The sequence below is a fragment of the Castor canadensis genome, chromosome 18, assembly GCF_047511655.1.
Source record: "Castor canadensis chromosome 18, mCasCan1.hap1v2, whole genome shotgun sequence".
Taxonomy (NCBI): Eukaryota; Metazoa; Chordata; class Mammalia; order Rodentia; family Castoridae; genus Castor; species Castor canadensis.
Window position 1 is genome coordinate 42,689,070 of NC_133403.1, and position 14,082 is coordinate 42,703,151.

The following is a 14,082-nucleotide window of genomic DNA, read 5'->3' on the forward strand; positions in this document are numbered from 1 at the left end:
GGTGGTGCACGTCTGTCATCTTAGCTACGTCAGGAAGCACAAACAGGAATGTCACAGTGAGGGTCAACCTGGGCAGAAAGAAGAGACCTTATCCAAAAAATAACTAAAACAAAAAGGGCTGATGGTGCGGTTCAGGTGGCAGAGCATCTGCCTAGCAAGTGTGAGGCCCTGAGTTCAAACCCCAGTGCCACCAAAAAATTAAAAAAAAAAAGTGTTCAGTTCAGTCATTTTTAGTATGTTCCTGAAGTTGTGGAGTCATCCCCACTATGTGATTTCAGGACATTTTCATCAACTGCCCATTAGCAGTCAGTCCCCATCTCCTACTTACCTGGTCCTTGGTAAATGCTAACCTACTTCCTGTGTTTATAGCTTTACCTGTTCTGGAGATACTGGTTTTCAACAGTTGCTCTTCTCAGGTTAGGGGCATTTCCTTTGTTCTATTTCCTTGAGTGTTTTTAACAGCAAAGTGTATTGGAGCTGGTCAAATGCATTTTCTGTCTGAATTAATATTACTAAATTATTTGAAATTTTGTCAGGAATTTCTTGAACTAATTCTGCAGTGTCTGAGTCTTTGTCATGTGTGGCTCCATTACCTTATGAGTGGCTAATGTGGTCACCCAATCTTGTGGTCAGCTAAGGATTGCCCAGGAATTTCCTTGAAGTGCCTTGAGCCAGAAAGTCTCCAGGCATTTGCTGCAGGCTGTTGTGTGTCCAGCTTTTGGGATGAAAATCAAGTGATGCTGAAATACAGTAAGGGAACCCCATTTCCTGGACCAGTCCTACGTTACATAGACCTAGAACTTTTTAAAAAAAAGAGTTCAACACAGCAATTCAGTGATGAGAAGTCAGAAAGTCAGATTAGGAGAGGATGTTGGGAGCCCTAGAAGAGGGTGAGTCCCGGGTCTAGTGAGTGACTCTTGAATATTTTTAGACTTTAGACTGGTGGCTGACCACCGCTTGAGCGGTTAACAGGAAGCAATCTTTCCACAGCTTGCTGAGAAAAAGCAAACTCCCACCCTGACAACAGAAATAGGGAGGTAGTGCAGATTTTAAGAAACTGAAGAAGGAGGTGGTGAGTTTTTTCATGCCAGGTTCTGAGAAATGGCCACGTGCTCATGGTGAAGAAGGTCTGGGAGGCAACTGAGGAACTTCGACTCTCGAGCAGGGTTTCACAGGCAAGGCTTGACGAATTCCTCCCTGGGTGGGAGTGGGGACCCCTGGAGCTGGAACGAGAAAGAAGAGGGTGAAGAGGGGGACCCTAAGCAGTGGGCGGCATGTCTGCCTGTCAAATAAGCCCATTGTTCAATCCAGCCCAGCCCAACCACCTCCAGGAAGCCCCCCTGGCCTCCCAGCACCTGCAGCAGACTCTCTGGTTTTAGTGAGTAGGATGTGCCTCTGAAACCTTGCAAACTGTTGTTGAATACTCAAATTTTCATTTAATTTATCCAACAGGTATTTCATGAGCACTCACTTCTGGCCTCAGGCAGTGGCTGTAAATTCTGGGATAACTTAGTGGGAAAAAGTGGTAAAGATTCCTGCTTTGCTGGCACTTACGCTTGTGTGTGTGTGTGTGTGTGTGTGTGTGTGTGTGTGTGTGTGTGTGACAATCAACACAGTCAATAAATAACAGTACATTATATGCAAAAGCTGTGGAAAAACCAGAGCGGACGAGAGGAGAAGGCAGAGTGGGATGGACGTGTCATGACGGCCCAGGAGGCTCAGTGGCACACGGCATCTGAACAAAGACTTGCGGGATGCTCTTTTTTACTTAGCACCTTGTGTTCACGCCGATGGTTTGGGACACATTTTTCTCATGACTTTTTCTTTTTTTGGCTTAAAATGGATTTACCCATTTATTCAACAAACATTTGCTGAGACTCTCTCTGTCTGGCTTCTGTCCCTCCTCTAGGTCTCAGCTCAAATGTCAACTCTGTATGAGGCATTCCCTGAATCCCCTTCCTTGCTCTCCTGCTCTAATCCAAATTCTATTTTAAACTGAAAAATGGCTGTGAATAGATAAATAAATCTTATAATTTTTAAAATTTGAAAAATTCAATTTGATTTGTAAGAACCAAATTTAGTTCTTTCGTCTTACTGCTGTGATAGCATTTGTCAGTATGCATACTGATTTATGCCCCATACATAACAGGTGCTAAACAGGTGAGTGTACCAGAGACTGTAGTGACCGTTGCTGCCATAGGTCTTGGCCTTTGAAGAATTCTGTCTTGGCAATGGAGACAGGTGTGTCTTCTCCAAGCAGAGATGTAAACATGCTTGTCAGCCCCATAGAAAAATGAGACTCAAGACCCTGCTGACTGGTAGGTTCCCATTGCCCAGTATGTAGATGACAAAAAAATTTACAGGGTGTGCCCATGGGCCTCTCATGTACGTTCAGTGAGTTAAACAAATAATTACTGAACTCCTACAGTTTTCCAGGTACTGTGCTAGCTGGTTCTGCCATCAGAGCTGTGGTGACACAGGGGCATCTTTGTCATCAGGGAGGTCATGGTCCAGGGGAAGAGCCGGAGGTCCGGTCTTACACTGTGTTTACTGTGAGGCACTAGCAAATTCCATCCTGGAGCATTTGTTGAATGGTGCAATCACCATTCAGTGTTTGCCTTTCTTTTCAGTCATTTAAAAAAATATTGCCCAGAAAAAGGCTTGTGGAAAAAAACAAGATTGAGACCAATGACAGCCTCACCCACTCCATTTGTAGAAAAACCCACTTGGCTTGGTGGCCTGGAACCATCTTGAAGTTTGCACGAGAAAACTAATCTATGTAAATGACACAGCCAACGTGCTGGGGAATGGCTCAAGCTGTCAAGCTCTCCCTCTGTCTTTCTCTTTCTTCCTTGTATTTCTGCCTCTCTCCCTCCTCCCTTGCCCTCTCTCCTAAAACAACCACTATTCTTGTTGTGACTGGGAGACTGACAAATGGTTGGATGTGGTCCCTGGGTTGCCCTCCCCCATTTCTCCCCTCCTTATTATAGCCATGTTGGAGCTGCAGCCACACTGTGTGCTCAAAAGTAGTCTCACTCTCACCTCAGGGGTCCCAGTTTCCCATAGAGGAGACTCAGCCTTTAGCACAGGTGAAGTTTATGAGGAATACAGTTCTTGTAGGAAACAAGACCTTTTGGAAGGATACTGTGTGATCTGGGGTGGAGGCACTTCATGCCTGATCCCTCACCCTCTCTCTCTCTCTCTCTCTCTCTCTCTCACACACACACACACACACACACACGCGCTCACTCACTCCTAATAAACATCTCATAGCTGAAACATGAAATCCAGTTCCCCCAGTGTTGTTCCAGTCATTAAATTGAGAGAATTTTAAAGCACTTTTCTAAACTTGAAAGTCTTATCAGGGCGGATCAGGTAAAATTAACAGTTATGTACTTATTTCCATAGAAATGGACTTATTAGCAAGCATTCCAGCTGACTAAAGCAAAAGGTTTCCTTCCTCCATTTTGAGGAAAATTACCTTAAAAAAAGACCTTATACATAGAAATGACTGTGACTTATTTGCTGTTCAATTCATTGCTGAACTTGGCAGTTCCTGAGGCCAGTGCTGCTCCGGGGCCAGAAGGTCAGAAACACTCTGGTGTAGAAGGCCGGCTGTCTCATGCAGACCCTAGGCCTTTGCCCAAAGTCTGGCTGTTTCTCTTCGTTTACCCCAGGACCAGTCTGCAGGAAAAGCATCATTAAATAACAGGTGACAGATAGATTTATGCTCATTTTTTCTCTCACCAAGAAACCAGGGGTAGTGGAGGAAGAGGGCCCCTCAGTTCTGACTACAAAGCCCAAAGAGAATCTGGAGATCCGTTCTGACAGGACAGAGCATCTTTTATAGGAGGAGGCATATGCATGAGTCACAGCTGTGTCCAGATGTTATCTCTGGCATCTCTTGGCATCTAAGAAAAGCAGACCGTGGTGGATTCCTCACTCCTGCTCATGCAGACACAGTGGGGAGCTGTCCGTGGTAGAATTCGTTTGGCTGAGGATTGGATAGTAAAACTGTCTTGAAATGCTTTCCTCACAGGCTGAGAGTTGGGGGGCCAGAACCAAAGGTCAGAAAGAGACTTCCCTGCCCATTTTGGTCTAGACAGCCCCATTGGCAGAGTAGGACCTCGCTGGTTTGTGTGACTTTGGCCTTGGAGACTTGTGAGTTGCTCTGCTGCTCCTTCCTTGGGTCCTGGTAGAGGGAGATTCAGGGAGATGAAAAGAAGCTCATGAGCTGGAGTCCCTCCTGTGCTGGTGTCTTTCTGTTTTAACTCTCTCTTCTGTAACTTTTTTTCCCAATGCAATTGCCCACAATTTATAAGAGCCTTTCTGTATTTAAAAATATTAAGAATAGCACTCATCTTTTTTACTTATATGGGACCTCTCCCCCACTAACAGCAAGAACACATACAGTGAATTAAGGCAGGTGGGATTTTCTCTATCACATCTAATCTCATTTCAGGTTGATGAAATGAAAAAAGTCAACTATTATACCTCACATCACTTACAGTTCATGTAGGAAACCCTGTACTTAGGAAGTCCTTTCCCACTCTTGGTCTCGCAATGTTCCTACAAGTCCACACTGTCACCACTGGTCTCCCCAATTTTAAATCTTAGACCTTGAGTCACTGGTCCATGAGCACACAGATAAGCAGCAGTAGAAACAGCCGGGATTCAGGAGGAGCCTTGTGAGCTGGGGGAAAAGGTCCTGGGACTTTTCCTGTGTGTGGTACTTGGGCTATGGAGGAGAGAGCTGTGTTCAGTGTTGCAGAGATGGAATATGTTGTCTGAGCTCCTATTCGATGAAGAGAAGTCTCCACAGGGAAGAAATGCACGCCCATCCTCAGGCGTGGGCCAATCATGGACAGCTGTTGACTTAGGCTATGTCTACATTGTCACATGCTGTGTTGAAATTGACAATCATTCTTTCAGTTGACAAAGAGGAATGTGTCAATTAATTGCATTCTTGACATTCCGCTGTGTTCTGGGTTTTAAATTGAACTTTAGCATGTGTTTGTTTTCCAGGGCAAATGGCTCCTTCTATGAGATCTTGCAAGTGGACTTTGGGATTGACAACAGCAGTGACCTAGCTGGGGCCCAGCAAATTACCTGGCAGGTAGAGTACCCAGTTGAGGACTCCATGAGTGAGCTGTTCGTCTCCGAGATCTTCATCAGCCAGACAACCTTTGTGGGCATCGTCCCTCTTGCCATGGTGAGAAATTGGGGTCCCTTGAAAAAAATCATCACAAGGAAATTTCCTTTGAATACTTTTATTCTACGAATGTGAAGCCTCGTATAGTGGTATTACCCACATGCTTGCTAAACATTGTTTAAAAAGGAAACACACTTAAATTACATTTTATTTACCCGCCTCCCATAATGGCTTCTGGAAACCACGTATGGTCTCCTGTGTAAATCCCTTTTCATTTGTGGATATTGCTGAAGGTTCCTGGGGAGCCCTCGTCCTTTATCGTCTCCATCTGTGTGCATCAGGACCCAGAGCTGTGCTGAGAGGACACAGTTTTACTGAAGTACACCAGGGCTATGTGGTGGGTTGAACAATGGCTCAATATGCCAAGTAACCAGCCCCTTGTCAATTGGCTTTGCCCAGAGAGTCCCCAGGTGGCCTGGGGATTGGCAAACTTTAAAACGCAGATGGACCAAAAAAGCCTTGTTGGGTACTGACCAGCTGAACCTGGACAGGGTCCCAGAGCCCATTAAATGGCCTGTATTTCTGTTTCATTGGCCTGGCAGTGACTGGATTTCTTCCCCTGAGCTTGAGTGAAACTCTGTCCACACCAGGCTCAGGGGCCACACCTGAGAACAGGGTCATGGATGAGATTCCACAACCTAAAAGAATGTTGCCGTGGGTCCAGGGAGGGCCATGCTGTTGATATGGCTTTCCACATTGGAAATGTTCAGATGCATTTGCACTGCTGTGACCTTCCTGTCTGGGACTGAAGTGCGGGGGTTCGCACTCAGTTATTCCTGGGCAATCCGTGGCTGGTTGCTGAATGAATAAATATAGTGTTTTAATCCCAGCTTCCAGGGGCAGCTAGTTTTTTAAAATTAAACTGACTGGGATCACCCCCATCAGTAGCCACCCACATTTTGGTTTGGTGGCAGCCACACTTGGCAGGAAAGTGTCTGTTAAGGGTCAGAGATGGATGGATGTGAGTTCTAGGGATTTGAGGCTTTCCTGTGTTCCTTTCCCCTGGGAGTTCTCCCAAAAAATTTCCAGTTCAACCCAGAGGCTGTCTTCACTGAAAGTCCTTGGCATTTTCTCCCATGCTGAATTTGTGGCACTCAAGTCCCCATAGGTCCTGAAGCCTCTGGAGACTTCTGAGGACGGAATTCAGAAGGAGGGCATTGCACTCCTGCATGAGCGTGGGCTAAATCCATATGCTGCCTGTCTTTGTAAATAAAGCATCATTGGAAGGTAGCCACGCCCATTTATCACGAATGCCAAGGTGTGCTTGAGTGCTACAATGGTGGAGTTGAGTATTTCCAGGATTATCCTTGGCTGGAATTTAACTTCAGCATCTTATGATAAGTAGCAGTTGGAGGGTATTTGTGTGAAAGGGGACTGCTGTTCTGACATTACTAGGTTTTCAGGAATATAATTCTCATCTCTTGCAACAGGGTTCATTTCCTTTGCAGAAAGCACTCATACTCTCTTTGGCCAGTGGTGACATCCTCACAGTGCCACCTGAAGACTTAACCGAGGTGCTGGGTGTGTTGGAATGTCGCTCATGGGTCAGGTTACATGGTGGGGGCAGAATAGCACTGTGGGAGTAAGGTACTGGTGAAATTCTATGTGAGTGAAAAGCTGGTAGTGCCAGGTAGTCAAGACACAGGTCCTGTAAGCTTTTCTGCCATGGCCTCCACTTTCCACAGTGGGGTGTCTGTTTCTTGGTGATAGGTACAGGGTCCAGTGGACAGAGCAATGTGCTTGCCCACATGTGTGGCTGCCATGAAGCTTGACCAGGGTTTTCTTTCTGCTACCCCACTTCATCTATCCTCACTTCCCCACCCCAGCACAGTCTGTTTCTTGCTTCTCCAGAGAGGCCACTGTATGGATGTTGTGTTCTCTGTATGCCTGTGACTGTTGGTGTCTCACCATCTGGGACATGTTCTTGTGCTTGACTTTAGTTTCCATTGTCTGAAAAGTGCCAGGGAGAGATGGTTGAGCGCTGTGTCATTTATGGCCTCTTGATTCACTGTAAAGAGTTTCAAAGTTACTCCAAGGGACCAGTGTTGCTCAGTAGAGTTTTGTGAGGATTAAATAAGTTAATTCAGTGAAGTGTTTGCATGTTGGCCTGGCATGTTATATGCATGCAATAGTATTTAGCTATTGTTCTTTTCATCATTGTCCAGCCAGGCAGAGATGGCTGCTCAATTGTGGGAGGAGACCAGACAGAGGTGGTGCTACTCCTGGAGGCAAGAAGGCATCCAATTTGCTGAGTCAGACCCAGCCATAAAACTTGTATGGGCACACAGTGGTAGTGGGTGGGAGAGAGAGAGGGAGAGAGAGGATATACTGTATTCATGTGTGTGTGTGACCTACTGTCAGGGAGAGTCAACCAAGAAACAGGGGAGGCTCTGTCTAATTCTTGAAGGTAAATGGACTTCAGCCAGGTGGAAAAGGAAGGGAGGGTGGTGGAGGTACAATTGTGTGGTGAGTAGAGCAACAGGGCCTAGGAGTTCAAGGTCTGCAGGGGGCGTGGCTGCCCTTTGGGAACAGCGAAGGAGATACAGGAGCTGGAGAAGGAGACAGCTCCATGGTCTAAGGGGTTTGTCTACTGGGTTGGAATGTCAAGTCTTTGTTCTTAGGTCATCTTTTGTTTGTTTGGGTCATTTATTGGATCATAATGAATTTATTGATCCACAAGCACTTGTCAAAGTCCTCTGTGCTGTGGCTTGAATGTGTTCCCTCCAAAATTCAAGTTGAGATGTAATCTTCATTGTGGGCTTGACAAGGACAATGGCTATGGTGACATACTCATTCGTTCTTCCATCCACCATCTATCCATCTATCCATTCACCACCATCTACTATCCATCCATCCATCCATCCACCATCCATCCATCCATCCACCATCCACCATCCATCCATCCATCCATCCGTCCATCCATCCATCCATTCATCCACCATCCATCCATCCATCCATCCACCCATCCATCCATCCATCCACCCATCCATCCATCCACCATCCATTCATCCACCATCCATCCATTCATCCACCATCCATCCATCCATCCATCCACCATCCATCCATTCATCCACCATCCATCCATCCATCCACCCATCCATCCATCCACCATCCATTCATCCACCATCCATCCATTCATCCACCATCCATCCATCCATCCACCATCCATCCATTCATCCACTATCCATCCATTCATCCACCATCCATCCATCCATCCACCATCCATCCATCCATCCACCATCCATCCATTCATCCACCATCCATCCATCTGTCCATCCATCCATCCACCCGTCCATCCATCCATTCATCCACCATCCATCCATCCATCCATCCACCCATCCATCCATCCACCATCCATTCATCCACCATCCATCCATCCATCCACCATCCATCCATCCATCCACCATCCATCCATTCATCCACCATCCATCCATCCATCCACCATCCATCCATCCACTGTCCATCCATCCATCCACCATCCACCATCCATCCATCCATCCATCCACCATCCATCCATCCATCCACCATAAATCCATCCATCCATCCACCATCCATCCACCATCCATCCATCCATCCATCCATCCACCATCCATCCATCCATCCACTATCCATCCATTCATCCACCATCCATCCATTCATCCACCATCCATTATCCACCATCCATTATCAATCATCCACCCACCATCCATCCACTCTCCATCGTCCGTCCACCCACTATCAGCCATCCATCCACCATCCATCCACTATCCATCCATCCATCCATCCTTCCATCCACTATCCATCCATCCACCCATTCATTTATCCATTCACCATGCACCCTCTATCCATCCACCCATGCAGCCACCATCCATTATCAATCACCCATCCACCATCCATCTACCCTCTATCCACCATCCATCTACTATCCATCCATCATTCTTTCCATCCATCTACGCTTCCATCTTTCCAGTCAATCACTATACAATAAACATTTATTTTGAATCACTCAGCCATGGAAGCCATTTATGTCTAGTATTTCCATTCTAGAAGGTCAGCACAGAAGTCTTTTCTTAAACATGGTGATCTAAAGAGAGGGGTGATACTACTGTCTTCTCTACCATCTTTAAAATTGAAGACAATTTTTGCTGCCTTCTCCATAGTTGAGAAATGCTAACTAGTGTGTCTGTTTCTTCTCTTTCCTTTTTTTTCCTCCACTGAAAGCACATGTTTTCCTTTTTCCCTCCACAGTGTTCTTTTTCTTAGGTTTTCTGTCCAATTACTGAGCTTTGAGCATGGGGATTTGTTCCCGTGGGTGGCTTGGAGTTTAGGACTGCAGCCCACCATTCAACTACAGTTCTTAAAACTAAAAAGCCCAGCTCTGCACATGCAGATAAAAAACACATTATCTTTCAAAAAGGTTGGAATCAAAAAATGAACACACTTGGTGAGTTTCTAGGCAACTGGGACTGCAGGCTCAGCATAGGCCGGAGTGAGATAATCAGATTTCTTTTCAGTCACGCTGGCCCGAAACCTCACAGCACGACCTGGGCACAAATGCTTCTTTATTCCAAGAGCATTTGGGTGCCGACTCTGTGCCAAATGCTGTTCTAGTGGACGACGATGAATGAGGCAGACAGGGTCTCAGCTTCTGTGCTCACATCCGAGGTGGGTGAGTAGACTGACCAATTCCAGAAACATGGATATCCCATCCTTCCCGATATGATGACTGCCCTGGAAAAACTCATGAGGGAGAAGAGGACAGAGATTGGGCAGGGGGTAGAGTGACCAGGAAGGGATCTTCCTAAGGGCCTGGCATTTACTCTCAGAACTATTCAGAAAGAAAAGCCAGAGAGAACCACAGAAAACTGTGGAGGAAGAACATTCCTGGCAGAGGGACCAGTACATATTTTCAAGCAGAATTAAACAGAGCAAAGAAGGCCAGGTGGCAGAGCAAGGGGAGAGAGGCAGAAGAAAGAGGTCAGGTGAGGAAGGCAGGGTGGAGTCTGCAGTCCTTGGTAGCGACAGCTAACACTTCTTGGGGCTTCCATCCTTCATGCTCTGTTCTCAGTGTTAGCTTCCTCCTGCCGATATGACAAAGTACTTACAATGTAGTGATTTTAAACAGTACAATCTGCCTTACAATTCTGGAAGTCAGAAGTCTGAAATGGTTCTTAACAGAGTTAAGATAGAGGACTGAGCAGAGATGTGTTCTTTTTGGAGGATCTGGAGGAGACTCATCCTTTGCTCATTCCAGCTCACAGAGGTCGCCAGCATCCCTTGGCTTATGTTCCCCTTTCAGTAATTGCATCACTCCAACCTTTATTTCTTATGTCACCATCTCTGAGTCCAACCTTCCTGCCTTCCTCTTAGAAGGGCCCCTGTGGTCACATTTGTCCCAGGATCCAGGATCATCTTCCTATCCCAAGAGTCTTAAATTATCCACACCTGCAAAGTGACTTCTTCCACACAAGGTAGCATATTCAGAGTGTCTATGATTAGAATGTGGACACGTTTGAGGTCATTATTCTGCCTACCGCTGTGGCTTGTGTACATTAACTCATTAAACAGTCACATCCCCCTACAGGGGCAGAATGCAGAATTCAAGGACTTAGCACTTAGCTCTGAGCTGACCCAGTCTCTACACCAACAATACCTTTAGTGAGAGTGAAGTTCTAGATACTGGCTCCAGTGGGCTCTTACTTTGTTCTTTGACAGTTTTAACTCAGGGCCTTGCACTTGCAAAGCTGGCACTCTACCACTTGAGCCATGCCCCAGCCCACAGCTAGTAACTTGGGTGAAGAACATTTATGTTCAGTAGTGTTGACTGGACTCTGCTTAGCAAGACAAGAGAGTTTCTATTGTCTTTGAAAGTCATTTCTGTGGAACTCCCATGCCATGTGCCTTTCTAGAAGGTCTGTGCACCTCCTCCTCCCCCATAACAAGTCTGTCAGCATGCTTCCTGCTGCAGAGCACATGCAACTTTTGGCAGTTGGTGCCCAGAATAAGCTGAAGTCAGATCTGCCTTTTAGGGTCTCCTATGTGCCAGGAAGAGCAAGATACTCTGCAAATGGGGTGACTTCAGGTATATACACATGGCCTCACCTGATTGATCCAAGATGCTCACAGCTGAAAGGAGCAATTTTAAATTGTCAAGGGCAATATGTGTCCAGCGAATACACTTTACAAATGGCTAGAAATAACCACCTTTGTTGGTAGAGATGAAAGTCACATGCTTGGGAGGGCCGCTGTTCACAGTTTGGACAAGAGGGTATTTCACAAACTCATTATCGCAGTGGCCCCACAGCTGGATTTAGATGTTATGCTGCTTCCTGGTATACATTAAAAATAACAACAGAAAAGGACTGCTTTTTGGAGGGTGATTTGCAACCATTGAAGTAACAAAGAAGGGAAAAGCCCATTGAGATGTTTGTTTTGGTTGACTTGTGTGTTTTTGGGAAAACCTTTGCTGATGTGTAATTTCTGAAGATGAGAGAGGGAAAAAATAGGCCAAGCTAAGCAAGTTGAGGAGGTACACTGGTGTCTGTCAGTCAGAGGTATACAATGCTAGAATCCAGACACTTCTATGGCATAGATGTGATAGGGTAAATTTTTAAGGGCTCTGTCAACACCATTAATATGGTCATCCTGAGGCCCATCCATCAAAGATGTTTGCTGTGGAATTGTTCCCTGAATGACAAAATTGAGATTTTTGGGAGGGGTTTTATGGTCCTGTTTTGCACCTCCTTAAAGGTGATAAAATAATCAGGGAACTGTATTCTGAGTCAATAATTTTCTTAAAAAACAACAGCAACAAAAACTCATTGACTGTTGACAGGCCAACTAGGTCATTTATCATAGTATGAAGGTGTGAGTAGGTGAGTTGTTTGTAAGCACTTCAACTTCCACTTGCTCCCCAAGCCTAGAAATGGCAAGGCCAAGTCCTTGGTGGCAAATGGCTTTGCCAGTTCCTGTACTGTCCAGGAAGGGAGAGCCTCTTCCCTTCGGAGGAACCATGTGGCCATGTGTGTGTGTAGGGAGAGTCAGCCTGTCTCATCAAACCCACACTTGCCCTTACTTAAGCTGTGTGCCCTTCAAGGGATCCTCCTACTTATCCTACTGCAGAAGGGATCTTGCAAATCCTACTCGCACAACCTTATCAGTTATCATAAGCACGAAACCAAACTTTATATACCCAGCGCTCATCACATAACACATACATAATCCATGTGAACAGCTTGTTTCCTTCTTAGTTTTGCTTAATGAGGAAATGTTTTGGAATAGTGGCGAAACTCAAATTATTTAATAATGGATTGGGTTGGCCACTGGCCAATGGGAGTAAGTGCAGATTTTAAGTAACCATTACACCTTCTCCACCTCAGGGCACAACAGCTGTACCTCAGCCCCACCTGGGGCAAATAGCAAGGAAACGTCACAATGCTCTATTTTGACCCAGTCTTTTACCCAGCCCAGCAAAACGTTTCTAAATGGCTTTAATTTCACAATCAAGATGGCGTTTTTGATTGGCTTTCACTTCTGTCTTCTGAGGGAGGGAATGGTGGGTGACAGTCCCCAGTGTCACACTAGATGGCGCTGAAAGACCAGGTTGTGGCCGCAAATGCCTCCTTCCCCTCTCCCTGCAAAAGGCTCTCCCAGCACACCTGCCCCTAGCCCCTTCCTCTCTCCTGCTGATGGCTTCGCTCCATGAGAGCTTTGATTTCCAGGGGTCTTGGGGTCCACCTGAGTGTGGGTAAAGGAAACTCCCTCCTGCAGCCAGACCGTGCTGGCACCTGGCCGCCCAGAAGGGTATGACCTCACTTATCCAGCAATGGGTCTGTGGCTAGAAAGGCTGGGCGCCTAGTGGGTTTTTCCTCGAAAGACTTTGTTTTCATTTAAAATGATATGTTCTCATCATAAATAATGAAATTAAAAACACAGGGGAAAATCAAAATCTCAGTACCACAGTCATATAGAGCCATGGTTAAACATTTCTGCTCTATGTCCACATGGTGCAGACATGGCAGGCTTGGCAAAGAGGTGGTCGGCGGACATCATATTTTGTAGCAATGAAGTCATACTCTGTACACTGAAAAGTTTTAAAGAAAGTGCTAAGACTTCTGTTGACTTATACTTAAGACAAGACAGTGAATCTATTAGGAAAGCTCTGAACTCCAAAAAACATTAACCACTATAAGCAATGTTGGGTTTTAAAATACCTTGCTCTGACTAGGGAAAAAAAACTTCATGGTAAAAATAAGTCAGTGATCAAAGTCATTGTTTTGTTTTTTTATTACTATGACTACTGTCATAATTACTGCCATGGTGGCTGAGTATAGTCTTTAGAGGGAATGATTTAATTTTAGGGTAGAATCTGAGCTCTTCCATGTGGTGGCCTCTAGTTACCCGTGGCTTTTTAAGTTAACATTAATATTAAATAAAATTAAAAGTTCAGTTCCTCAGTTGTACTAGCCATGTTTCAGGTGTTCAATAGCCATATGAGTCTGGTGGTACTGTGTTTACAGCACAGGTATAGGACATTTTCCCAGTAAGAGGGTTGGGCAGTGTGGTATCAGTTGGCTCCATCCCTGACCAAAGGATAAATAGCACTGTTAGACTCCTCCCACTTTACGCTGCTTAGGTATTTATTAGTTATAGAAATAACCAATGAGATATTTAAATTAATAATATATAAGGTAATGCATGTATGCATACTGCACTTTCTCTTACAGAACTGCCTCCACTGTGAGGTTAGTGCATTATTTCCATCCTGTGTGGCGTTCCCCTGTTACCTCACCAGCTACTTCTGTTGTTCCAGGAAGGACCGGTCCCTTTTGTCACTGATGGCCCCCTGTGTTGGGACCTTTCTACCTTTTCATTCCTCCAGTCCCATTCTA

General features: G+C 45.5%; 1 protein-coding gene across 1 annotated transcript in view; it reads left to right on the forward strand.

The window, feature by feature from the left end:
- The window catches only part of Tmem132b (transmembrane protein 132B), a 318,583-nt gene that overhangs the window by 216,306 nt on the left and 88,195 nt on the right, over positions 1–14,082 (forward strand). The window contains exon 4 of the mRNA XM_074061397.1: positions 5,026–5,212. Within this exon, the coding sequence (XP_073917498.1) occupies positions 5,026–5,212 (187 nt within the window). The remainder of the gene's footprint in view (positions 1–5,025; positions 5,213–14,082) is intronic.